Here is a 26,648-nt window from a genome sequence, read left to right as displayed (position 1 = left end):
CCGCTTGCGGGGAAAAATGGCCTCTAAAGGTGGTTTTTTTTTATTTTTATCCGAAGGACGGTGCATTGTGCATTGAAGCGAAACACCTGTATCACAATTTATAGCTGGGTCGAGTTTCAAATCCAGGGTATATACAGCTTAGAGGCGAGTGGGCATACCTCCAATCTATCTTGCCATCTCTTGGTAAATGGTAGGGTTTGTCCAAAGCAGATTTTCTGATGTAATTACACGGGAGCATTCTCGTGAATGACCGTGATCGAATCACATCAAGGTTATTTGCACAATTGTAATGTCGCCTTAACATTCCAGTTGCATCGTTATTTCAACGTCTTTAACCGAAATGCGGATCAGCTCGAAACATCAGTCATGATGGTGGAGGATGGGTTTGATGCGGGTGGACTGCTCCATCTTTCTAACCCCACACAAGGATAACATCAGATGCTTATTTTCTTTTCTACAGAGATCTAAAGTTACATTAAACATCACAAAATATCTTATGTTTTGCCTGATCGATTATGATTTGTTTTTTGATATAATATCTTACAGTGATCATTCATACTGGCAAATTACATGTAAGCACATGTAAATATATTTTTCTTGTTTCATTTTCCAGCAAATTCTGTCCGTTTGGTTGGAGGAACTGGTCGATGTGAGGGTCGTGTGGAGGTGTTCTACCAGGGAGCCTGGGGCACTGTCTGTGATGATTCCTGGAGTATAACAGATGCACATGTGGTGTGTCGTCAACTTGGTTGTGGATCAGCCAGATCTTCCCCATGTTGTGCATCATTTGGACGAGGAACTGGTTCCATATTGATGGATGATGTGCAATGTACTGGTTCAGAATATTACCTTTCAGATTGTTCACAACGGGGTTGGTACTCTCACGATTGTGGGCATGGTGAAGATGCGTCTGTTATTTGCCAAGGTACGTGGTTTTACAGAAAGAGAAGAATTTCAAACTTTTTATTTTTACTTTGCCAAAAATAATTGTTTTATCACAATAACTTCCAGAAAAGATAAAATATATATATCTCAGATAATTCTCTGTCTGCACTAATAACAATTTATGTAACTGTGAATACCGTGTTCTCAGGTGAAAAATCAATATCATTGTTGAAAAGAAAAATAACATCTGTAATGATGAGAATTCAATCAGTAACATTGATGAACTACGTGCCATCTTGTTGGAAAATTGTTGTATAATTATATTCCCTTAACATCCTTCATGGTACGCATCTTATCTTATCACTTGTACAATTTCACTTTAGTTGCAGAAGCTATTTTCCTCGGTGAAGGCAACTATCTGAAATCTCATATGGAGGTTTTGCACAGCAGTTCTGCTCCTGGAGAAGCTGAATGACAGTAGATGGAGCTAAAGGATCATTTTTCAGTAGGTGACAATAATTAGGCTTTATGTTTATGAGATACCAGCTGAAAAAGGAAAAATAATCGAAGAAACGATTTTGCAAAGGCAAAGCACAGAAAGAAGGTCAAAGAGAGGAGTTTCCTGGATTACATCATGGCTTACTTTTCAGTGAAAGAGAAAACAAAGAGCGAGAAAGGCAGTGGATATAACTCCTGCAGGTCCAAAATAGACATGATTACATATACTATGTGAAGAGATATCAGAATTTCCACCTCTTCAGTTTCTTTGCAAATGACTCTGATAGGTGTGTGCTGATAATGATGGGAATGGTTGCTGAAGCCCCCGCCAAAGCTCCAAATGAAAAGACAGCGATAAAATGCAATACATTTGTTCAAATAACTATTATCAAAATTATATATTGTTGCGGATCTCGAACGTCGGCTCTCCCATTATCAAGGGGGGGGGGGGGGTTAATCCCCTTGTCCTTTTATCTGGCCGACGCGAGTCCTGGAAGTTATACGTTCCTTCCGGTCGGTATTAGGTAGGGTTATTGGTCGACTTAGTCCTAATACCTAATTACCAACACCGACCGTGAAGCAAGGAAATAACTCCCGCCCGAACCACGGCGTTAGTGGACACGCCGATCGAAGCGAGCCGCGATTCGAGCCGTTAACAGGGACTAAACCCGATTATGGCGGTTCCGATCATGCCACGTTTACCCAATGAGAGAAAAGACGGATGCGATCGGATAAGAGGAAACCAAGAAAGAACAAGCAATTTATTACCAATGTACAAGGAGGAGAAGAGGAAACGAAAGAAATGTACAGGATAGAAAGAGGAAGAAGAAGCACACAGGGCAGCCTTAAACAGTCTTACTCTATTTCCCAGACAAATGGGCCCGTCTCACATACACACTCAAACGGGGATTGTAGATGGTTGATGGTCACCAGCACGTCCAGGCTCCAGCCCGGCTCCCGTCCAGGCTCCGGTCCAGCGGACGAAACCCGGCAGGCAGCTCCGCGTATAGTGGAACGCGAACTGACAATTATATAACGGGGGGGAGGCTGCTGTCCTCGCGGCGTATGTAATAAGTGCATGCTCGTGCCAAATGCCCCCTCTCCAATGTCCTCTTAATCAGCGCGCTTCCTTGCAGTCCTCACAGTCCTCCCTTATGAGCGCTCTCCCAACCAGTTCTCTTGCAATCACGACAGTCCTCTTTAATGCCAACCTTCCAACAAGTCCTCTTTAACAAGCGCGCCTCCAACAAGTCCTGTCAATGCGAGCACTGCCGTATAAGTCCTTTCAATGCGAGCGCTGCCGTATAAGTCCTGTGAAAGCGCTTTGCGTTCGCGCTTTTATAAGTCAAGCAGCGATCGCTACGCGAGCCCAAAAACCACGCCTATCAGGCGATCCTACCTCAGCCCTGGTTGGCTGAGCATCGCTTACCGGCCACGCCCTGATGGTGGGTTGACGTGGCCACCCCTTCTTCCTGGCGTTCCGTCCCTTTTTTCCGGGCCTCACCTCGTGGCTTGTGGCGGCGTTTGGGCGGAAGCACAGCGAGGCTGCGAACGCTGCGGCTGCTGGCCGAGGAGCGTACCAAATTGGGAGGGCCATGCCGCACAGACAGGAGGGCGCGCTTAATGGCGTCGCTTGGAGAGGGAGGCTGCAAAATGAATGGAACGGGCCTACTTCTTATTTGATTGACACAACGCAGATTCGACTATTGGAAACATGGCCTGATGTAAACCCATACAAATTAAATAACTGAAGTCCTATGGTGACCTACGTGTTGCTTGTGGCCTAACTATGGGGTGCAACCTTTAACCCTTTAATGTCATATTTACAAGAGTGTGGGTTCTCAAAACTGCAACACTGCACCCCCCTTTTGCTAGGCTCACCCCGAGCCGAAACAATAGGACTATCTTTTAACTAGTGTGACACTTAGGTGTGGTTACCCTCTACATTTAACCTACTACCCTGAGTGCGACAGGTTTAACACTAGATATGTCCCCCCTGCTGCGTTGCGTCCTACCTAACTGACTCACGCCCACAATTAACCGAATTACGGAATTATTCTCAAACTAAACATTTAAGCCGGTGGGGAGCATTATTTGCAAGACTACTATTAATTATTTACAAAACTAGAACCCAGGACCTGTCTTTTGTGGGAAAAAGAAGAGAGAATTTGAAAAGAGGAAATGCCATTGCAATGCACTGCACCAATACACCATACCCATATGTACCAATAATAAAATGCACCATAAAGCACCAGCACCGAAAAAATGCACAAAAGCACCAAATATGCACAAAACAAACATTTCAAAATGATTGATGTCTTCTTGCGCTCCTCTGCTGGGCCGATGTATCTTGGCTTTATCTTCTTGCTTGATGTTTTCATTTAATAAAAAGGGCACAAACCGTGTCCGCTTTTTTATTCATGGCCAGCAGGGCCAACGTATGTGGTCCGACTGCTGGGCATTGATGCCACTTAAAACAGTGGTCCACAAGCCAGATACTGCTGGCAGCAAAGGTTTGTCCCAGCAGAGATGCCAGGTCTAAAGGTGCCAGGCCACAGAACGTGTGGTCCATAAGTGCCAGGCCACAGAACGTGTGGTCCATAGGTGCCAGGCCACAGAACGTGTGGTCCATAGGTGCCAGGCCACAGAACGTGCGGTCCATAGGGTGTACCGGTGCAGGCAGCAGGCAGCAAGGGTGCAGGCAGCACAATTCAGGGCACCTGCACACTCCCCTCGGACAAAAGACCATGGCCCATGAGTGGGGAAGGAAGACAAAGCAGAGGTTAGCAGGGGGCAAGGGCGCAAGGGTACACATCATACAAGGTAATGCCACATGAAGGGCGTGGGAGAGCGAGCTGAGAAAGCTCGTCCCTACTCGTACGTCACCCCCCATGTCAGCCTACACTACCCTTGCCCTTCCCTGTATTTACACAATTTACAAATTTACTAATTCCGTCTCTACCGTCTCGTCCCCCATATCTCCCCTCATGCCAAATTCGTTACTAATCCCTCCCAAGAAGGAAGGGATGGAATAAACACAATGTCTCACCCACGTGAAGATGCGTCTTACAATTCCAAACATTTGCGAAACCTGGTGTGGAGTCCTGTCACCCCGGTGAGTGGATGCGGATGGTGCAAAGAGATTTTCTCCCTATCTATTCTTCTAAATGACATTAAAACTTTTTACTCTAACCGGGGTCTTGCCCTGCCAATCCATTGGCCATCTTTACTCTATGTGGTTCTAAAAACCAATTCCCATTGACCATCCCTGTGGTGCTCACCAATTTGGGGTCTCACTCCCCCGATTTTTCTATACTGTGCCCTTGCACAATTTCGGGGCTGGGTCGTGTGGCTCTCCCAGCAGGTCTACTTACCTGCACACCTCCGCCACTGAACGTCGCCACCCGAGCTTGCCTAGCTCCTTCACACTACCCTAACCTACCTGGGGAAGGCCCTCCCTGGCGCTTACCCCCTCGATGCCCTCTCTGGCATTGGGCTACCCGGGTCCTCTCCTGGGATCCTCGGGCCCCGCTGAACTCTACACAACACTACCTGGCTCCCAGAGCCTACCTGCGGCCTCACCTGGCCAACAGACTACCAGTGGCGGAGTGCTCAACTAACCATACTTACTAACAGGCTCACACGCCCAGCCATTCCATACACTTATGCACCCATCCAAGCAGTACTCTGCTACTATTCGCACCACAGATGTCAATATCCACCAAATTTACCTACTCCCTCTACCTAACTTTAAACTACCCTTCCCGGGTATTCGTGAAGGGTCCATCCTTCCCCCATTCACTCCTTCGCACCATGCACTCCACTCTACTCATTCCACACACCATTTACTCGACACCATTTATTCCACACAACCATTCTCCACTTGCACACCATGCAAGCCAATGCACTTAACACAATGACACACATCCTCAATACTCCACAATTCACCATCTCTGGTGATCCCCAAACCATTGCCTCATGCACTCAAATTTTCCCCCACTCAATTCCTCATTTCAACATGCTCACCAGCAAGACTCTCATTCAATTCCTCATTTAATAAACTACACCACAAACACACTGCATCATTTGAATAACTACTACCCCTCTAATCTTTGTGCTTTCCCCATCATCCCTTTATACTACGCACATCCCTCGTCATTATCATCCATCTACTCTACGTCCCCACTACCTGTACAATGTCACTACTTAAATCTCGGTCACCTATGGTCATCTTTCTAGATCCTAACATTATCCTAACCCACCCTGGCTAGTTCATTCCGCCAAACCCCATAAATCCTATAGCTCCTCTGCCCCAAGTAGTAATGTGAATGGTAAAAGTACCATTCGCCATCACTATTTCTATCCGTTCACTACTCTGAGCCTCTCAGTGCGCCGTAATACATTTTCGCAGCTCGGCTTCGCAAAGCCGAGCAATGTATGCGGATGGTCAGTCTCCTGTTGGTTGGGTCCGTCCGGCAGTTACAATTCTGGGGAGGAGGCATACTCGGACCGAGGTTCCAAGCGTCATCCCGGCGCGGAGCCTTGCGGTCTCCGGCCCGATGACCCAACCTCCTTCGGTCGGAACACCGCGCCCACCAGGGGGCGAAGGTCCGACCTGGCCGACCTCCCCCGGAATCGTGCCGGTCGCCGCTACGGCGCGGCACCGACCAAACAGGGCGGAGCCTGGCACGAATCGTGCATGGCGGTCCTTGCAAGACCGCCGCGGCAACAATCCCCGCCGGCCCCCGCAGCACACAAAGCGTACCACGCCCCGAGAGCTCGCGTCGGCTACCCGTCAGCCTAACCGCTGCCCCGGTCAGCGTCGATGCTCGAATCGCATTTTCATGTCCACACGCAACTCTTCCCATACTCACAAAACGCGGCGCTCCAGCGCCTCCCATACACTCCACACATTTCGTCACCGCACTCTCGTGCACACCACCCAGGCACACACACACTCCATTACACACCTCTCTCATGCACACCCTGGCGCATTCTCCTCCGGTACGTACTCCATACCACTCATGGGGGTGCACTCTTGCACATACCCACTCAGCGCACACCTACCCACAGGTGTGCAATCTCTTGTCACACACCCAATCACGCGCTCTGGTGTGCATCCCCGCACACTCTCCTCATCCATCTCCGGTGTGCATCCTCGCACACTCTCTTCATCCATCTCACTCTCTGTATCACACTCTCCCTCACTACCACACTCTGTTTCACAATCACTCTTCGGTGCACACTTTTTTCTCACACTCGTGCCATTTCCTCTCACACAGCGCACCTCGGACCTCCTACGAGCGCCTGGGTGACGCCGGGATCCCAAGCGCGCGAAAAATCCTTTCGCACCAAATCTTTTTGCGCCATATACAGCCCGGCTTACCTTTGGGATCCTCTTCTCCACACGCACCTGCAAATCTTTATTTTGGTTAAGAAGCACGGCATCATGATGTAACCACAGACTTTGTACATACTCCATCTTTTCCTCCCGCGAGTGCTTTTCTAAGTCCGCCGTCTCTTCCCCCCCAATTTCCACTATTTCTTTGATTTTATTTTCTTTATTCAGCTCGACTACCGCTGGTGCTAATAAAATAAAATTTTCTAATTCTGCGGTCGTCGGCTTTTCTATCCCCCGTGTCGCGATTTCTATCCTGGTCCACCCGGCTGTGCTTTGCTCAGGCTCGCTTTCCCCACGCTTTGCGCTACCCCGTCGCATACCCGTGTGCCTTTCCCGCTTGACCTGCGGTCTATGTCCTTCCCCAATGCTCTTATTTCATACTTGGCTTCCTCCCTCGCCAACCCCTCGTTGATTTCCCAGGCTTGGCCATTCACGTCCTCCAATTTGCCCCCTAATCTGTTTCCGAATCCTCCCAATTTGTTTTCTAATCCCCCCAATTTGGTGTCTAATCCCCCAAATTTGCTGTCTAATCCCCCAATTTGATTTCCCAATTCATTTCTCAATCCCCCAATTTGCTCCTGCGTTTTGTCCACCCCCAATTGTATGGCTGCCTGCAGCTGCGCAATGAGGTCCTGCAGATCCATCCCTCCCAGTTGTGCAGCGGGCGTGGCCCTCGTTGCCATGTGCAGCGGGCGCCGCCATTTTGTGCACCTGCAACCCCCACTGCCGCACCCTCATTCCTTTCCTCCTCCATCTCTCCCAATTGTCCCACGTCTTCCCTGGGGACCTGGGTTGATTCTAACCCTTCCTCTATCTCCAAATTTACCCCCACCGGCATCCGATCGCCTTGGCTATCCATGGCACGACTCAAATTTGGGTGTTAATAAAAATTTCGGCCGCTCGTAATTTTGACAATTTTTTCACAGATAAGAAAATTTGGTTCGGGTCCCAAATCCCACTGCCCGACACCAATTGTTGCGACCAATAGCACAATTGGTGTCAAAAATTTGGTCTAAAAATTTTAGTCCCAGGTTCCAAATCCCAACTCTTGACAACCAATTGTTGCGGATCTCGAACGTCGGCTCTCCCCTTATCAAAGGGGGGTTAATCCCCTTGTCCTTTTATCTGGCCGACGCGAGTCCTGGAAGTTATACGTTCTTTCCGGTCGGTATTAGGTAGGGTTATTGGTCGACTTAGTCCTAATACCTAATTACCAACACCGACCGTGAAGCAAGGAAATAACTCCCGCCCAAAACACGGCGTTAGTGGACACGCCGAGCGAAGCGAGCCGCGATTCGGGCCGTTAACAGGGACTAAACCCGATTATGGCGGTTCCGATCGTGCCACATTTACCCAATGAGAGAAAAGACGGATGCGATCGGATAAGAGGAAACCAAGAAAGAACAAGCAATTTATTACCAATGTACAAGGAGGAGAAGAGGAAACGAAAGAAATGTACAGGATAGAAAGAGGAAGAAGAATCACACAGGGCAGCCTTAAACAGTCTTACTCTATTCCCCAGACAAACGGGCCCGTGTCACATACACACTCACACGGGGATTGTAGATGGTTGATGGTCACCAGCGCGTCCAGGCTCCAGCCCGGCTCCGGTCCAGCGGACGAAACCCGTCAGGCAGCTCCGCGTATAGTGGAACGCCAATGGACAATTATATAATGGGGGGAAGGGTGGTGTCCTAGCGGCGTATGTAATAAGTGCACACTCATGCCAAACGCCCCCTCTCCAATGTCCTCTTAATCAGCGCGCTTCCTTGCAGTCCTCACAGTCCTCCCTTATGAGCGCTCTCCCAACCAGTTCTCTTGCAATCATGACAGTCCTCTTTAATGCCAACCTTCCAACAAGTCCTCTTTAACAAGCGCGCCTCCAACAAGTCCTGTCAATGCGAGCACTGCCGTATAAGTCCTTTCAATGCGAGCGCTGCCGTATAAGTCCTGTGAAAGCGCTTTGCGTTCGCGCTTTTATAAGTCAAGCAGCGATCGCTACGCGAGCCCAAAAACCACGCCTATCAGGCGATCCTACCTCAGCCCTGGTTGGCTGAGCATCGCTTACCGGCCACGCCCTGATGGTGGGTTGACGTGGCCACCCCTTCTTCCTGGCGTTCCGTCCCTTTTTTCCGGGCCTCACCTCGTGGCTTGTGGCGGCGTTTGGGCGGAAGCACAGCGAGGCTGCGAACGCTGCGGCTGCTGGCCGAGGAGCGTACCAAATTGGGAGGGCCATGCCGCACAGACAGGAGGGCGCGCTTAATGGCGTCGCTTGGAGAGGGAGGCTGCAAAATGAATGGAACGGGCCTACTTCTTATTTGATTGACACAACGCAGATTCGACTATTGGAAACATGGCCTGATGTAAACCCATACAAATTAAATAACTGAAGTCCTATGGTGACCTACGTGTTGCTTGTGGCCTAACTATGGGGTGCAACCTTTAACCCTTTAATGTCATATTTACAAGAGTGTGGGTTCTCAAAACTGCAACACTGCACCCCCCTTTTGCTAGGCTCACCCCGAGCCGAAACAATAGGACTATCTTTTAACTAGTGTGACACTTAGGTGTGGTTACCCTCTACATTTAACCTACTACCCTGAGTGCGACAGGTTTAACACTAGATATGTCCCCCCTGCTGCGTTGCGTCCTACCTAACTGACTCACGCCCACAATTAACCGAATTACGGAATTATTCTCAAACTAAACATTTAAGCCGGTGGGGAGCATTATTTGCAAGACTACTATTAATTATTTACAAAACTAGAACCCAGGACCTGTCTTTTGTGGGAAAAAGAAGAGAGAATTTGAAAAGAGGAAATGCCATTGCAATGCACTGCACCAATACACCATACCCATATGTACCAATAATAAAATGCACCATAAAGCACCAGCACCGAAAAAATGCACAAAAGCACCAAATATGCACAAAACAAACATTTCAAAATGATTGATGTCTTCTTGCGCTCCTCTGCTGGGCCGATGTATCTTGGCTTTATCTTCTTGCTTGATGTTTTCATTTAATAAAAAGGGCACAAACCGTGTCCGCTTTTTTATTCATGGCCAGCAGGGCCAACGTATGTGGTCCGACTGCTGGGCATTGATGCCACTTAAAACAGTGGTCCACAAGCCAGATACTGCTGGCAGCAAAGGTTTGTCCCAGCAGAGATGCCAGGTCTAAAGGTGCCAGGCCACAGAACGTGTGGTCCATAAGTGCCAGGCCACAGAACGTGTGGTCCATAGGTGCCAGGCCACAGAACGTGTGGTCCATAGGTGCCAGGCCACAGAACGTGCGGTCCATAGGGTGTACCGGTGCAGGCAGCAGGCAGCAAGGGTGCAGGCAGCACAATTCAGGGCACCTGCACACTCCCCTCGGACAAAAGACCATGGCCCATGAGTGGGGAAGGAAGACAAAGCAGAGGTTAGCAGGGGGCAAGGGCGCAAGGGTACACATCATACAAGGTAATGCCACATGAAGGGCGTGGGAGAGCGAGCTGAGAAAGCTCGTCCCTACTCGTACGTCACCCCCCATGTCAGCCTACACTACCCTTGCCCTTCCCTGTATTTACACAATTTACAAATTTACTAATTCCGTCTCTACCGTCTCGTCCCCCATATCTCCCCTCATGCCAAATTCGTTACTAATCCCTCCCAAGAAGGAAGGGATGGAATAAACACAATGTCTCACCCACGTGAAGATGCGTCTTACAATTCCAAACATTTGCGAAACCTGGTGTGGAGTCCTGTCACCCCGGTGAGTGGATGCGGATGGTGCAAAGAGATTTTCTCCCTATCTATTCTTCTAAATGACATTAAAACTTTTTACTCTAACCGGGGTCTTGCCCTGCCAATCCATTGGCCATCTTTACTCTATGTGGTTCTAAAAACCAATTCCCATTGACCATCCCTGTGGTGCTCACCAATTTGGGGTCTCACTCCCCCGATTTTTCTATACTGTGCCCTTGCACAATTTCGGGGCTGGGTCGTGTGGCTCTCCCAGCAGGTCTACTTACCTGCACACCTCCGCCACTGAACGTCGCCACCCGAGCTTGCCTAGCTCCTTCACACTACCCTAACCTACCTGGGGAAGGCCCTCCCTGGCGCTTACCCCCTCGATGCCCTCTCTGGCATTGGGCTACCCGGGTCCTCTCCTGGGATCCTCGGGCCCCGCTGAACTCTACACAACACTACCTGGCTCCCAGAGCCTACCTGCGGCCTCACCTGGCCAACAGACTACCAGTGGCGGAGTGCTCAACTAACCATACTTACTAACAGGCTCACACGCCCAGCCATTCCATACACTTATGCACCCATCCAAGCAGTACTCTGCTACTATCCGCACCACAGATGTCAATATCCACCAAATTTACCTACCCCCTCTACCTAACTTTAAACTACCCTTCCCGGGTATTCGTGAAGGGTCCATCCTTCCCCCATTCACTCCTTCGCACCATGCACTCCACTCTACTCATTCCACACACCATTTACTCGACACCATTTATTCCACACAACCATTCTCCACTTGCACACCATGCAAGCCAATGCACTTAACACAATGACACACATCCTCAATACTCCACAATTCACCATCTCTGGTGATCCCCAAACCATTGCCTCATGCACTCAAATTTTCCCCCACTCAATTCCTCATTTCAACATGCTCACCAGCAAGACTCTCATTCAATTCCTCATTTAATAAACTACACCACAAACACACTGCATCATTTGAATAACTACTACCCCTCTAATCTTTGTGCTTTCCCCATCATCCCTTTATACTACGCACATCCCTCGTCATTATCATCCATCTACTCTACGTCCCCACTACCTGTACAATGTCACTACTTAAATCTCGGTCACCTATGGTCATCTTTCTAGATCCTAACATTATCCTAACCCACCCTGGCTAGTTCATTCCGCCAAACCCCATAAATCCTATAGCTCCTCTGCCCCAAGTAGTAATGTGAATGGTAAAAGTACCATTCGCCATCACTATTTCTATCCGTTCATTACTCTGAGCCTCTCAGTGCGCCGTAATACATTTTCGCAGCTCGGCTTCGCAAAGCCGAGCAATGTATGCGGATGGTCAGTCTCCTGTTGGTTGGGTCCGTCCGGCAGTTACAATTCTGGGGAGGAGGCATACTCGGACCGAGGTTCCAAGCGTCATCCCGGCGCGGAGCCTTGCGGTCTCCGGCCCGATGACCCAACCTCCTTCGGTCGGAACACCGCGCCCACCAGGGGGCGAAGGTCCGACCTGGCCGACCTCCCCCGGAATCGTGCCGGTCGCCGCTACGGCGCGGCACCGACCAAACAGGGCGGAGCCTGGCACGAATCCTGCATGGCGGTCCTTGCAAGACCGCCGCGGCAACAATCCCCGCCGGCCCCCGCAGCACACAAAGCGTACCACGCCCCGAGAGCTCGCGTCGGCTACCCGTCAGCCTAACCGCTGCCCCGGTCAGCGTCGATGCTCGAATCGCATTTTCATGTCCACACGCAACTCTTCCCATACTCACAAAACGCGGCGCTCCAGCGCCTCCCATACACTCCACACATTTCGTCACCGCACTCTCGTGCACACCACCCAGGCACACACACACTCCATTACACACCTCTCTCATGCACACCCTGGCGCATTCTCCTCCGGTACGTACTCCATACCACTCATGGGGGTGCACTCTTGCACATACCCACTCAGCGCACACCTACCCACAGGTGTGCAATCTCTTGTCACACACCCAATCACGCGCTCTGGTGTGCATCCCCGCACACTCTCCTCATCCATCTCCGGTGTGCATCCTCGCACACTCTCTTCATCCATCTCACTCTCTGTATCACACTCTCCCTCACTATCACACTCTGTTTCACAATCACTCTTCGGTGCACACTTTTTTCTCACACTCGTGCCATTTCCTCTCACACAGCGCACCTCGGACCTCCTACGAGCGCCTGGGTGACGCCGGGATCCCAAGCGCGCGAAAAATCCTTTCGCACCAAATCTTTTTGCGCCATATACAGCCCGGCTTACCTTTGGGATCCTCTTCTCCACACGCACCTGCAAATCTTTATTTTGGTTAAGAAGCACGGCATCATGATGTAACCACAGACTTTGTACATACTCCATCTTTTCCTCCCGCGAGTGCTTTTCTAAGTCCGCCGTCTCTTCCCCCCCAATTTCCACTATTTCTTTGATTTTATTTTCTTTATTCAGCTCGACTACCGCTGGTGCTAATAAAATAAAATTTTCTAATTCTGCGGTCGTCGGCTTTTCTATCCCCCGTGTCGCGATTTCTATCCTGGTCCACCCGGCTGTGCTTTGCTCAGGCTCGCTTTCCCCACGCTTTGCGCTACCCCGTCGCATACCCGTGTGCCTTTCCCGCTTGACCTGCGGTCTATGTCCTTCCCCAATGCTCTTATTTCATACTTGGCTTCCTCCCTCGCCAACCCCTCGTTGATTTCCCAGGCTTGGCCATTCACGTCCTCCAATTTGCCCCCTAATCTGTTTCCGAATCCTCCCAATTTGTTTTCTAATCCCCCCAATTTGGTGTCTAATCCCCCAAATTTGCTGTCTAATCCCCCAATTTGATTTCCCAATTCATTTCTCAATCCCCCAATTTGCTCCTGCGTTTTGTCCACCCCCAATTGTATGGCTGCCTGCAGCTGCGCAATGAGGTCCTGCAGATCCATCCCTCCCAGTTGTGCAGCGGGCGTGGCCCTCGTTGCCATGTGCAGCGGGCGCCGCCATTTTGTGCACCTGCAACCCCCACTGCCGCACCCTCATTCCTTTCCTCCTCCATCTCTCCCAATTGTCCCACGTCTTCCCTGGGGACCTGGGTTGATTCTAACCCTTCCTCTATCTCCAAATTTACCCCCACCGGCATCCGATCGCCTTGGCTATCCATGGCACGACTCAAATTTGGGTGTTAATAAAAATTTCGGCCGCTCGTAATTTTGACAATTTTTTCACAGATAAGAAAATTTGGTTCGGGTCCCAAATCCCACTGCCCGACACCAATTGTTGCGACCAATAGCACAATTGGTGTCCAAAATTTGGTCTAAAAATTTTAGTCCCAGGTTCCAAATCCCAACTCTTGACAACCAATTGTTGCGGATCTCGAACGTCGGCTCTCCCCTTATCAAAGGGGGGTTAATCCCCTTGTCCTTTTATCTGGCCGACGCGAGTCCTGGAAGTTATACGTTCTTTCCGGTCGGTATTAGGTAGGGTTATTGGTCGACTTAGTCCTAATACCTAATTACCAACACCGACCGTGAAGCAAGGAAATAACTCCCGCCCGAAACACGGCGTTAGTGGACACGCCGAGCGAAGCGAGCCGCGATTCGGGCCGTTAACAGGGACTAAACCCGATTATGGCGGTTCCGATCGTGCCACATTTACCCAATGAGAGAAAAGACGGATGCGATCGGATAAGAGGAAACCAAGAAAGAACAAGCAATTTATTACCAATGTACAAGGAGGAGAAGAGGAAATGAAAGAAATGTACAGGATAGAAAGAGGAAGAAGAATCACACAGGGCAGCCTTAAACAGTCTTACTCTATTCCCCAGACAAACGGGCCCGTGTCACATACACACTCACACGGGGATTGTAGATGGTTGATGGTCACCAGCGCGTCCAGGCTCCAGCCCGGCTCCGGTCCAGCGGACGAAACCCGTCAGGCAGCTCCGCGTATAGTGGAACGCCAATGGACAATTATATAATGGGGGGAAGGGTGGTGTCCTAGCGGCGTATGTAATAAGTGCACACTCATGCCAAACGCCCCCTCTCCAATGTCCTCTTAATCAGCGCGCTTCCTTGCAGTCCTCACAGTCCTCCCTTATGAGCGCTCTCCCAACCAGTTCTCTTGCAATCATGACAGTCCTCTTTAATGCCAACCTTCCAACGAGTCCTCTTTAACAAGCACGCCTCCAACAAGTCCTGTCAATGCGAGCGCTGCCGTATAAGTCCTGTCAATGCGAGCGCTGCCGTATAAGTCCTTTCAATGCGAGCGCTGCCGTATAAGTCCTGTGAAAGCGCTTTGCGTTCGCGCTTTTATAAGTCAAGCAGCGATCGCTACGTGAGCCCAAAAACCACGCCTATCAGGCGATCCTACCTCAGCTCTGGTTGGTTGGGCATCGCTTACCGGCCACGCCCTGATGGTGGGTTGACGTGGCCACCCCTTCTTCCTGGCATTCCGCCCCCTTTTTCCGGGCCTTACCTCGTGGCTTATGGCGGCGTTTGGGCGGAAGCACAGCGAGGCTGCGAACGCTGCTGCTGCTTGCCCAGGAGCGTACCAAATTTGGAGGGCCATGGGGCACAGACAGGAGGGCGTGCTTAATGGCGTAGCTTCGAGAGGGAGGCTGCAAAATGAATGGAACGGGCCTACTTCTTATTTGATTGACACATCGCAGATTCGACTATTGGAAACATGGCCTTATCTAAACACATACTAATGAAATAACTGAAGTCCTATGGTGACCTACGTGTTGCTTGTGGCCTAACTATGGGGTGCAACCTTTAACCCTTTAATGTCATATTTACAAGAGTGTGGGTTCTCAAAACCGCAACAATATTATTGTTATTATTATGTCATATGCAGCCTTTGGATAGTGGAGCCATCATTGCTATGAAGCATGGCTGTGCTGCTGGTGCAGTATCCCCTGTTTCCAGACATGCTGTTACAGCCGGACCCCGATTTACACGGTCCCAACATTCGTGGATCCCGTGTATTCACGGTTCATAACATGTGTCTTGCTTCTATATCCGTGGCTCTGTGCCCCCGTGTATTCGTGGTTTTTCACCGGCGCAAAAACTATTTTTGATGGGAACCACGAGTGATTATTTAATTACATATCTGCTGGTTAGTTTTAAATCTTACGATTCCTTTGGTATGATTCTCCATGCTGCCCTGTCTCCAAGCAACCATTGAAAATTGTTTAAAATACTGCCAGACTTAAACATGGACCCAAACTACAAACATGGACCAGGAACATAGCATTACATTACAGTCCACACTTTGCTCCCCAAAAACGCATCTTGATCACGATAATAGTTGCCGTTTTAACTGCTCGGACTTGAAGCTTGAAGAAGATATGGTATGCTTTATTATCTTACGAAGATAGATGTAGTTTTTAAATTGCATAACTTTTAACGTCCTGGTATCACAGTCCTTGTGTTAGAATTTCATTTCATTTTCCATCCAAAATAAAAGTTCATTTTTACTAACTGTACCATGAACCAACCTTGCTGATCGGTGTAAAGTCAGATGAACTGCAAAGGTGTAAAGTCAGATGTAAAGTGAGATGACCATATTCATGGTGTAAATGTAAAAGGACAAAGTCAGATGAACCGATTGGAGCTGAAGATGAATAGCAGACATTGGCAGGGAAGTTAGTCATCACCAAATGCAGAAGAGATGATATACCATTTACCGAGATCTGGGTCGGAACGTTCATAGATTGTGTCAGTTCCAATGAGTCCCAGAAGTCCTTTGGTGAAGTGGCATGGCTGGTGAAAGAGGCACCCACACCCAGCCAGCGTGGATATGAGTTGGTCCATCATGTCAGCGAGCTAAGTGTAGATGGACTTACCAATGTTTGGTGGATGGTACAACAAACATATAAACAAGAGGTGGGAGTGGAGGGGAAGCTAAAGTCAGACGTACTCCTGGTGGTTTGTGGAATGATGGCAGTGCAAAGAGAGTGAGGAAGAGAGTTTTTGATAAAGAGAGCAACTCCACCGCCAGGATGAGACTCAGGCCTATCATACCGGAGGAAGTAGTAACCACAGAGAGATAGGAAGGCAATCAGGGACGTCTTGAAGGAGGAAGGTTTCTGTGAAGCAGATTATGTCTGGTTTGTGAAGAGCGACCTGTATTGAGAGATATGTCAGGATAGAGCGAAGGCCCCATATGTTTGAGGTCTACACCATTATGGAAGAGGGAGGGGAGGTATTGGCTACAAGAGAGGGGAGGGGAACATGAATAAAAGACAGTAGCCCACACAATTTGCTTGCTTCGAATTTTCGATTTCGGATTATGGGGGATCCCATGGGTGGTTAACCCCTCAACTTTGGATCCCTACTCGTCTCTTATTTACGAACCGATTGCTCTGAAACCCGATACAGTCCTTCTGCTCAATGTCCGCACAATCACTCAGGCTTCGAGACCCATCACTGGGAATATGATTGAAAATGATTATGCTGTAGCGGCTACCGCTGGGTTTTCACAATCGCCTTGCACCTATCAAGGACGCGGGGCGATCACCATGCCGGGCTCGTCCAGGACGCCCGGGCAGGCCCGCGCTCAACTTGCCAGGCCTCGGTCGGGACGCCCGGGCATGCCCGGGCAGGCTCGCCCTCAACTTGCCAGGCCGCAGCCAGGACGCTGGGCCACGCCCCCTCTCGCCTTTCCTGGGCAAACGCTCCGGGATAATATGTATATATATTGCTGCCCGATAAACGGGCTTTTCAGAGTGCCTGAGTGTTTGGTTTGATTAAAGCAACTCGGATGAATTCCAGCTTTTTGTCGCGTCCATTCTTCCGATCGACGTGGGAGCCCCAGCTCCTTCAATGCCATTTAAAATGTCTCTGATTCCAGACATTGATTATTTCTGATGTTAATCGAAGACGTTTAGCTTAGTGAAGAAACTCCTCACCAAAGATTATTCCTCAAGGATAATCTTGTGCTCCATGAATTAGACATCCGTGAGAATAGCTCATCTGTCTTGGTAAATAAAGTTTTTCTTACTTTAGATTCTTAATTGTAAAGGAAGACAAAACTCTGCATAATATTCAATCGCTAAGTTATTGCTGTAAAAGAGGTTTTAACTTTAATTGTTAAAAAAAGAAAGAAAACCAGTTTCCAAAAATGATAAAAGAAAGTACCTCATCTTCGAGGACAAAAGCTTGAACATTTTTGTCTTACTGTTGTCATGTTCAAAGTGATATTTTCACGTTGTGGACATTATTATGGGATATTCTTGTCTTTCTGTAATAGTAAAAATGCTTGTTGTGAAATAGGAAACAAATTATCAGCAAAATATATGTAAAGCCCCTGTCACACCTTGACGATTTAGCCAGTGTATGACGACATATCAAAATTGAGTGCTGGTGTGAGTCATACGCTGGCATACGTCGACAAATTTTGTGCATGCACAAAATTTGTCGACGAGCTCGGCGTACTACGACGTATGCCAGCGTGCTTCAGCGTGCTCTTAACGTATACAAAACTTACCCATAATGTATTCGACGTGTGCCAGCGTATTCGCCAAATTTTTCATACGTCGGCATACGCTGGCTAAAACGTCAAGGTGTGACAGTGGCTTTATGAAGCCAAATGCAATGAAAATCTGATGTAAGTTGTGCAATCTGCTCCACAAGTAACCCTCCATATCAGACGAGTTTGAGAAATGCTTGGTTTGTGTAGAATCATTGGAATACGTATGTCAGGAACAATCCATAAAAAATGTGCAATAAACCTTTTGTAATGGTAATTGTGTCTCTGTCGGATGAAACAGATGCACAAGGGCACAACACAACACGACCAACGACCTCAACTTCTGAAGGTAATCTTTTTGCTATTATTCAAACATGAGTGAGTAAAATAAACTTCTTTCATGAAATAAGTTTTTAGATGGATCACTTAAAATGTCACAACAGGTCTTAAACTAAAACGGCACTCAGAAGAGCGAATAACACCGAGAGGCTGAACAGTTCACATTTTGTATCCCACTGATACGCCCGATATGGATTCGGACCTGAACCACGCTCTAATCGCCTTGTTCTTGTCACCTAACCAAATAATCCACCTAGTTTTATCATAACTCGTCCACAACTTTTTGAGATATAATGCCAAATACCCTTTTTTGCCCTGTCTCTCAGTGGTGAAGAATCGCTTTAAAATTCTCGAATCCAGATATTTACGAAAATCTAAACATTTCATCCTTGTCATACACCAAACCTCTCCACCAAATTTCATCTGAATCTGTTCACAACTTTTTCACATATCCTGTTTACAAACAGACAAGGGCAAAAACATTTTTTCTTTCCTCTGGAATGGCTGACCAGCAGCACAAGTCTCACTTGCATTGTGTGGTATTGAAATCTCTTGATGTTATTGGAATCACGTGCAATGAGGCCAAATAACTTTGACAGGATGACGAAGGGTTACACAATGAAGGTTGTAGCGCATTCATTTGACCCCCCCCCCCAAGGGGGTTTTCTCCCCCCCCCCCCTCCTTCCCCCCTCAACCGAGCGAGTTTTCCCGCCATTGCTGTCAATGGGGTTGCACGTTGAGGTGCATATAAATGTTAAATTAGCTTTATCCTGACGTTTTTCCAAAGACTCTTTTAATAACAAAATTAATGATAATCGCATATTGTTGATGTTATTACAAAACAATATTAATACTAATAATGTCTCACTTCCCCAAGGCTTTTTCCTGCAGTGATAACGTGTATAAATAGCTTATAGCCGGCGAAGCCGGTGTTGTGAATGAACGCGTACGTATTATGTTGAAAAGCCAGATTTTGCTGGATCCTTTGAGAATTCAAGCTTTGACGCACCAAATCACTCAATGGAGGCCGCCATCTTGCGGATGCGGAAGTATGATTTAAAAAATTGCGAAAAAGTTCAATCGGAGTTTGTTTCAGTTTCACCTGTCTTTGTTTGATTCACAATCTTATGCACCTCTAATTTGTAATTAAAATACTTTAAGACCAACCTCGTTCCCCGGACCCACATGGGCCCTGGTTATCTTCAACGAAAATCGTCACCAAACACCGGAACCAATGAGCTTCGAGCATTTGAAAAAATATTTCAAAAAAGCTTATTACCAGTAACGCGTTTCGGAGGCTGAAAACGGCATCAAATATTCTAAAATTGACGAAGAACTATTTTTTAGAAATCTCGCAGCCGGAAATATCCGAAGTTGAGACGGAATTCACCGAATTAATCAAGAAGGAAATTTTATAAATTTTAATCTCATCCAGAATGCAAATGGTGTCATTTTGAACGAGGTACGGTACCTACTACACCTACCTACTACCAACTACCTAACCTACTGATGCCATAGTGATGGGTAAAATAGTGGCAAGAGGCTTCGGCTTCACCGGCTCATTGCGGCTTTGCAGTCGGGTACTCGTAGTTATAATGGCGTTTCTGTGGGAGCAACGGCTTCTACAGGAAGTAAAAATATTATACACCACAAACACGAATGCTTAGCTTTTTAAACAGTCGCTAATGCTCTTTATAACACAAAATTAAGAAATTTGGAGTGATCCCGACATCCCTAAATTAAGGTGTACTTACAGAACTGAGCAAAGATCTACTGGATTCTATATAACCCACAAATGTTTGTTTAATAACATGGCCCTTTCTGCCGCTACCGTGGCATTTTTCGTAGTGAACTTTTGAAACTCGCTCCTGCTGTTTCATACGAAACTGAAAGGGAGAAGCCAAGCCAGCTGTTCCTTAATGGTTTTGAATGGAGTGCTTGCTCAAATGCTTAAACCACTTGGCGATCTCTTCACAAGAAACTTGGCAAATGAACACACACCCAATGTTCTGAAGACCCACCCATAGATCGACTGTAATCTATATACCCCAAAGAGGAATGACCGTTCCTGCCCCTCCCGGAGTCTGCGGGTGTACTAGTAAATATAAAATCGAAAATAACTATGAGAGTAAAAAGACAAATGTAATATCTGAAAACACAATTTGAAGGCACCATTAAATAATAAATATAGCACAATATACCTCTTCACAAAAAGAAAAGCTTGAATAAAGCTGGAGAGGGAGATGCGAAGATTTAAAAGAACGTGACAAGAATGCATAATGTACTTAAAACCAGAACTGAAACAACGAAGACAGAGCAAATGCTTCCCGGTGATGGTTAATGCAGCAATTACTTTGAAGAAACGATGAAGAAAATCCTAACTATTAAAAGTCTCCACATGAGGTCAAAATGTGATTTCAGAACAATTATTTTATCAATGTCGACATGTTATGAGGCATATCAACAATGTATTAAACGAGCCAATGTTGTCCTCTTTTTGTCCTCCTTAACAGTGCTGTCTGTTCGTCTGGCTGGTGGTTCAAGCCGCTGTGAAGGCCGCGTGGAGGTGTTTTACTCTGGATCCTGGGGTACCGTCTGCGATGACAGTTGGGGTTTAAATGATGCACGAGTCACCTGCCACCAGCTTGGCTGTGGAGAGGCCTCTGCTGCTCCATGCTGTGCTCGTTATGGACAGGGTATCGGAAACATATTTATGGACAACGTTGGCTGCGACGGCTCAGAGTCTTATCTTTCCCACTGCAGGCATTTGGGTCTGGGCATTCATAACTGCAATCACCATGAGGATGCTTCAACTGTTTGTCAAGGTAGGTAGTTATAGATGTAAACAAATACAAAACTCATCAATGCAGCCCACCACATCCCACAATTCAAACTACCTGTCTGCCTCACTACCTTGCTGTCAATGTGTTACCTTCTACCCTCTGTCACTTTGCTTTTCAATGAGCCAGGACGTTGTGTGCAAAAAATACCTTGCACTTCCGTCCACCACAATTTTGTTTTTATGAACACTGTTTCCTCTAAAGTCACGTGCACCAACCTCACCCTGTTTTGACCCCTAATGTTTATTCTATTTTGCAATGTATTTAACAGAAGGATTTAAGATGATAAAAATGATCTTGACCTTTTTTTGGACAAAATCTATTCACTTTTAGCAAAACGAGAACGGCTCCAAGCACCAGTGTGAACCTGTCATACATTTCACTTCACAAGTGTGCCGTTCTCTCCATCTGTTGATCACTATCACTGATATTCACTCAATCACAGATTTATTTCCCCTTAACAAAAGTCAAATAGACAAAATCTTCAGAGGGATCTCTTCTTTTGTATGCTGCGAGTGGCATCTTTGTCTGAGGGAACGGCTGTGCAGCTGATGCAACACCCTCTCTAGGTTATGGCAGAAATGTGGAATTTGTTCAGGGTGCCGGAGATAGCTCGACAACTCTTTATGAAAGACTGTCTTTAACACCTACGAACTTGAGGGATATCTTTGATCCAGATTTATCGTTGCGCTCCCACAGAGGTAGTGCACCGAGCACGACCATATGTAAATGGACATTTCCCTTTTCCGGACAAATGGACATTTCGCTTTTATATACGTGTGTGTGTGTGTGTGTGTGTGTGTGTGTGTGTGTGTGTGTGTGTGTGTGTGTGTGTGTGTGTGTGTGTGTGTGTGTGTGTGTGTGTGTGTGTGTGTGTGTGTGTGTGTGTATATATATATATATATATATATATATATTGTTACGGGAACGGAGTACGGCTCTTCCCCTTCGCAAGAGAGGGGTTAATCCCCCTTTTATTTTCACTGGCCGTCTCCGCTCCTGAAGCCGCCCCGCTCCCTCCACGAGGCAGGTGAGCAACCTCGTTCGAGACCGCGGACAAGATGTTATTTGCCGAGCGGATTAGCAGCCCGCGGCTCGAACCATTAACAAAAACTAGACCCGATTCTAAATGTTGGCCAAATCGTGCCACAGGTATTCAATGGGGAAATCACAAAGACGATCGGACGAGCATGAAGAAGAAGACGAAGGTAGGAAATAACAGGATTTATTATTACTAATTATGTACAAAACCAAAGAAACCAAGGAGGAGGAAAGAAACGAAAATAATGACAGAAGGAGAAGACACAGTGCAATACTACTTATCTATACAGGCTTACTTATACCCCAGGGACAAGACACACAAAACAAACTCACGTACACAAAAGGATGGGATGGCAGGAATGGGTGGAGGGATGAGAAGGTTCAGGTCCGTGCAAACGGCAGGGCTGGAGGTGACAGCTCCGACTCCTTGCACTCTGGTTCACAGAACGGGCGACAGGGAGATCCAAAGACCGCGGCACGTCGAGGTTCGCGTGCCCGCACTGGTTGTGCTTCAGAGTGCTGGTTGGTATCGTGAGCAGGGCGTGCCGATTCTCATTCGCTTTCCTCTCCAGAACTCACTTTCTCCTCCTCAACTGAACTCTCTCAACTGGGCTCCGGTGGACTGCGGTGGGAGGCTCCGGGCGACGGGTTATATAACCACGCCCATGGAACTTTTGCGAACCTCCTCGAACGCTCTCTCTCCGCCCTCTCAGGCCAAACCCCTCATCCTTGGTTGGTTGATCGGGGGCTGGCTCACTCCTTCTCATGACGAGGTGGAGACACGCCTTTCTTCTCCGAGCTGACCGCGTGCGTAATGGAGTTTGGGGTGAAGAAAACCGCCCAATGCACTGGCACTTCGAAGAGATGATTGGGGGAAACTTGAAAAGGGAACTATCTTCTGTCATTTGGTGCAATGCAGAGTCAACGAGTGGGAAACAGAGCCTTAAACTAACATAGAATAAGAAATAACTATTTAGAAGGGTATATTATTTTCTACGTGCGTACGATGGATTAACTAAGGGGACGACCTTTGACCTTTACACACAAAACGGAGGTATTTACAAGAATTACTACAAGAGGGTCATATTTACAAACAAAGGATTCTCAAATCCGCGACTATATATATATATATATATATATATATATATATATATATATTACAGACTTGGCATTGAATATGGAATATTTTTTTTTTCTTGACTTGGGTTTACTTTCTGAACTCAGTATATCAATCTGGTGAGTTTCTTTTACACTTTGGTGATTTATTTGTTGAAAGAACCATGTCACTGATTGTCTGTCGCAGCAAGAAGTCACCAACAGGATTATATTGATCCACCGTTTGCCCTTCACGTGACTCGTGGTGGTCCCTCTCGGCTGTCCCCCCGTTGGTATTTTTGTGCACATAAGATTGTTCACGGTTCTGTTTAAATATTATTTAAATATGTATAACCTTTCCCCTTCAGTGTTTTACTCAGTGGTATTTTACAACATGCTGTTTTTCTTCCTATTTAAAAGGCTTTTCTCAATTTCCTCTCCAACTCATTCCACCTCAAAAAAAAGAAATTCAATATCTTATACGTCTCCCTCACTACATGGTCTAAACTCACATTCATTCCATCCCTCCTCCATCATTCTGAACCGGATTGCTAACTTGAAAATCACAACAAACCCAATTTGTTTTCAATGTTCGTCTTTCATTAATCATCCACTTTCTAAACTCCCCTCTTGCCCCTCCCATCCAAATCCCTCCCCTTGCACCTACACTCCTAAACTCCCCCCTTGCCCCGCCACTCTTAAACTCCCCCCCTACCCCTCCACTCCTGAACTCCCCCCTTGCCCTTCCACTCCTGAACTCCCCCCTTGCCCTTCCCCTCCTAAACTCCCCCCTCACTCCTCCCCTTCAAAACTCCCCCCCAACCCCTCCCATTCAAATCTCCCCCCATACCATTCCTCTCCAATTCTCCCTCCTCCCCCCTCCTCCTCAAAGCTGCCTCCTCCCCACTTCGTCTCCCTTCTATCTCATACCTCCACCCCCCCCAACCTTCTTCTTTCCTCTGCCCCCCGTCAAACAACCCCTCTCTGTGCCTCATCCCTTCACCTTCAAACCTTTCATCCTCCTCATCCTTCCCTTTCTTGGAACTCTTCTGCAATCGCTGACACACTAACAACTGCTCTCCCTACCTCCCCCTCTCATCCTTCATCTTACCCTACTCCTCCCCTCCCCTGTCCTGTACCCGATGCTCCCCCTCTCTCTTCATTAACGGTATGGACCTCAAACATCCGGGGCCTTCACTCAAACCTGACTGATCTCTCCATACAGGTTGCTTCTGACAATCCAGACTTGATCTGCTTAACAGAGACTTTCCTCCTTCAAGATGTCTCTGATTCCTTAATATCTCTTCCTGGTTACTCCCTCCTCCGGTATGATAGACCTGAGCCTCGGCCTGGTGGTGGGGTGGCTATCTTTATCAAAAACTCTCTTCCTCACTCTCCTTGCACTGCCCTCTCTCCTCCTCACCCCCAGGAGTACCTCTGGCTACGGCTTCCTCTCCGCTCCCACCTTTTGTTCATATGTGTTCTGTACCGTCCCCCAAACAGTGATAACTCCATCTACATTTCACTGTCTGACAACATGGACCAACTTCTATCCACTCATCCCAACTCTCTCTTCCTCATATGTGGTGACTTCAATTGTCATCATGCCACCTGGTTGGGTGTGGGTTCCTCTCTCACCAGTCATGGCACCTCAGCAAAGGACTTCTGTGACTCACTGGGATTGACACAATCTGTCAATTTCCCGACCCGGATCTCAGCCAATGGAGTATCTTCTCTTCTAGACTTGGTTATGACTAACTTCCCTGCTAATGTCTGCTGCTCTTCTTCTGCTCCAATCGGTTCTTCTGATCATGTGCTTGTCAAAGTGGACATCTCTCTGGCCATTCTCAGAGAGCCTCCTCAGCGTCGACGAGTCTGGCATTTCACTCAGGCCGACTGGGACGGTCTTCAAGCAGCCATCAATCGTCTGGATTGGTCTCCCATCTCCACTGCCTCTGACATAAATTCTTCCTGGGAATTCTTCCAAAGCAAACTGATCTCTCTCATGCACAGATTTATCCCATCTCGCCTTCAGTTGTCCTACCCTTCCTCCCGTCCATGGTACACTGAATCTTGTGGTGAGGCAGTTGCCCTGAAACAACTTGCCTTTGCCTCTTGGAAGGCTAATCCAACTGAAGGAAATCTCAGTTCCTTCCACCAAGCTCGGAACAAGTGTGTGTCTACCCTCAGGAGTGCCAGGAAGCACTATCTCTCCTCACTCAAGAATGAACTCTCAAACCTGTCTCCTTCCTCCAAATCCTGGTGGCGTCTGGTCAAATCCGTTTCTGGTGTTTGTTCCCCCTCCATCCCCTCCCTTACCTCAAATGGCCACACAGTTGACATCGCACGTGACAAAGCCGAATGCCTCAACTCTGTGTTTGCCTCAAAATCCTAAGTCCCAAACCCATCTCTCTCTGTTCCCACCTTTCCCAGTCGAACCAAACTGCTCCTGGACTCTGTGACCTTCTCTCCTGACAAGGTGGAGTTTTTGTCAAACCTCGACTCTGATTCTGCAACTGGACCAGATGGCATCAGCCCACGGGTCCTAAAATCCTGCTCTGCCGCTCTATCTCACCCTCTCTCTGTTCTTTTCACCCTATCTTTTGCTCAAGGTCATCTGCCAGCATCCTGGAAATCAGCAAACATTACCGCTTTACACAAAAAAGGTGCAAAAACAGATCCTTGCAACTACAGACCAATCAGCCTGCTCCCAATTATAATCAGCAAAGTCATGGAATCCATCATTGCTTCGGATATGAAATCTTTCCTCTTCTCCAATGGCTTGATCTCTGATCATCAATTTGGTTTCAGACCAGGTCACTCTACTCTGGACATGCTGCTTCTGCTGTCTCAACAATGGATGGAGGTCCTCAATGCCAAACAGGAAATCAGAGCTGTCTCCCTTGACATATCACGTGCCTTCGATACGGTCTGGCACCCAGCTCTGCTCACCAAACTGTCCTCCTATGGTATCCATGGAAATCTCCATGCATGGCTTGCGGACTTCCTCTCTGGTCGTAGTCAACGTGTGGCCCTGAATGGATTTCTCTCATCTCCCCTTCCCGTTCAGGCTGGAGTTCCCCAAGGCAGTGTGCTGGGCCCTGTGCTTTTTCTGGTGTTTATCAATGATCTCTCCGACTCTCTGGAAAATCCTCTGTATCTCTTTGCTGATGACTCCACTCTCTGCCGCTCCATTCCTCTTCCCTCAGATCGGCAGTCTGCAGCCTCCTCACTCTCTGAAGACCTGGACAAAATCACAGACTGGTCAAACATGTGGAACATGTCTTTCAATCCTGACAAATCTCACACTCTTACTATGTCTCTCCGAAAAGATCGACT

The 26,648-nt window shown here is 47.8% G+C and overlaps 1 protein-coding gene across 1 annotated transcript in view; it reads left to right on the top strand.

Annotated features, from left to right (window-relative positions):
* LOC137430000 (scavenger receptor cysteine-rich domain-containing protein DMBT1-like) overlaps positions 1–26,648 on the top strand; it is a 134,862-nt gene that overhangs the window by 57,228 nt on the left and 50,986 nt on the right. The window contains exons 15-17 of the mRNA XM_078781051.1: positions 614–925; positions 18,295–18,342; positions 20,847–21,158. Of these exons, the coding sequence (XP_078637177.1) occupies positions 614–925; positions 18,295–18,342; positions 20,847–21,158 (672 nt within the window). The remainder of the gene's footprint in view (positions 1–613; positions 926–18,294; positions 18,343–20,846; positions 21,159–26,648) is intronic.

Source organism: Myxine glutinosa, chromosome 6 (assembly GCF_964187855.1).
Source record: "Myxine glutinosa chromosome 6, kmMyxGlut1.1, whole genome shotgun sequence".
NCBI lineage: Eukaryota > Metazoa > Chordata > Myxini > Myxiniformes > Myxinidae > Myxine > Myxine glutinosa.
The sequence above is the reverse complement of the archived record's forward strand: the minus strand, read 5'-3'. Positions and strand labels throughout refer to the sequence as shown.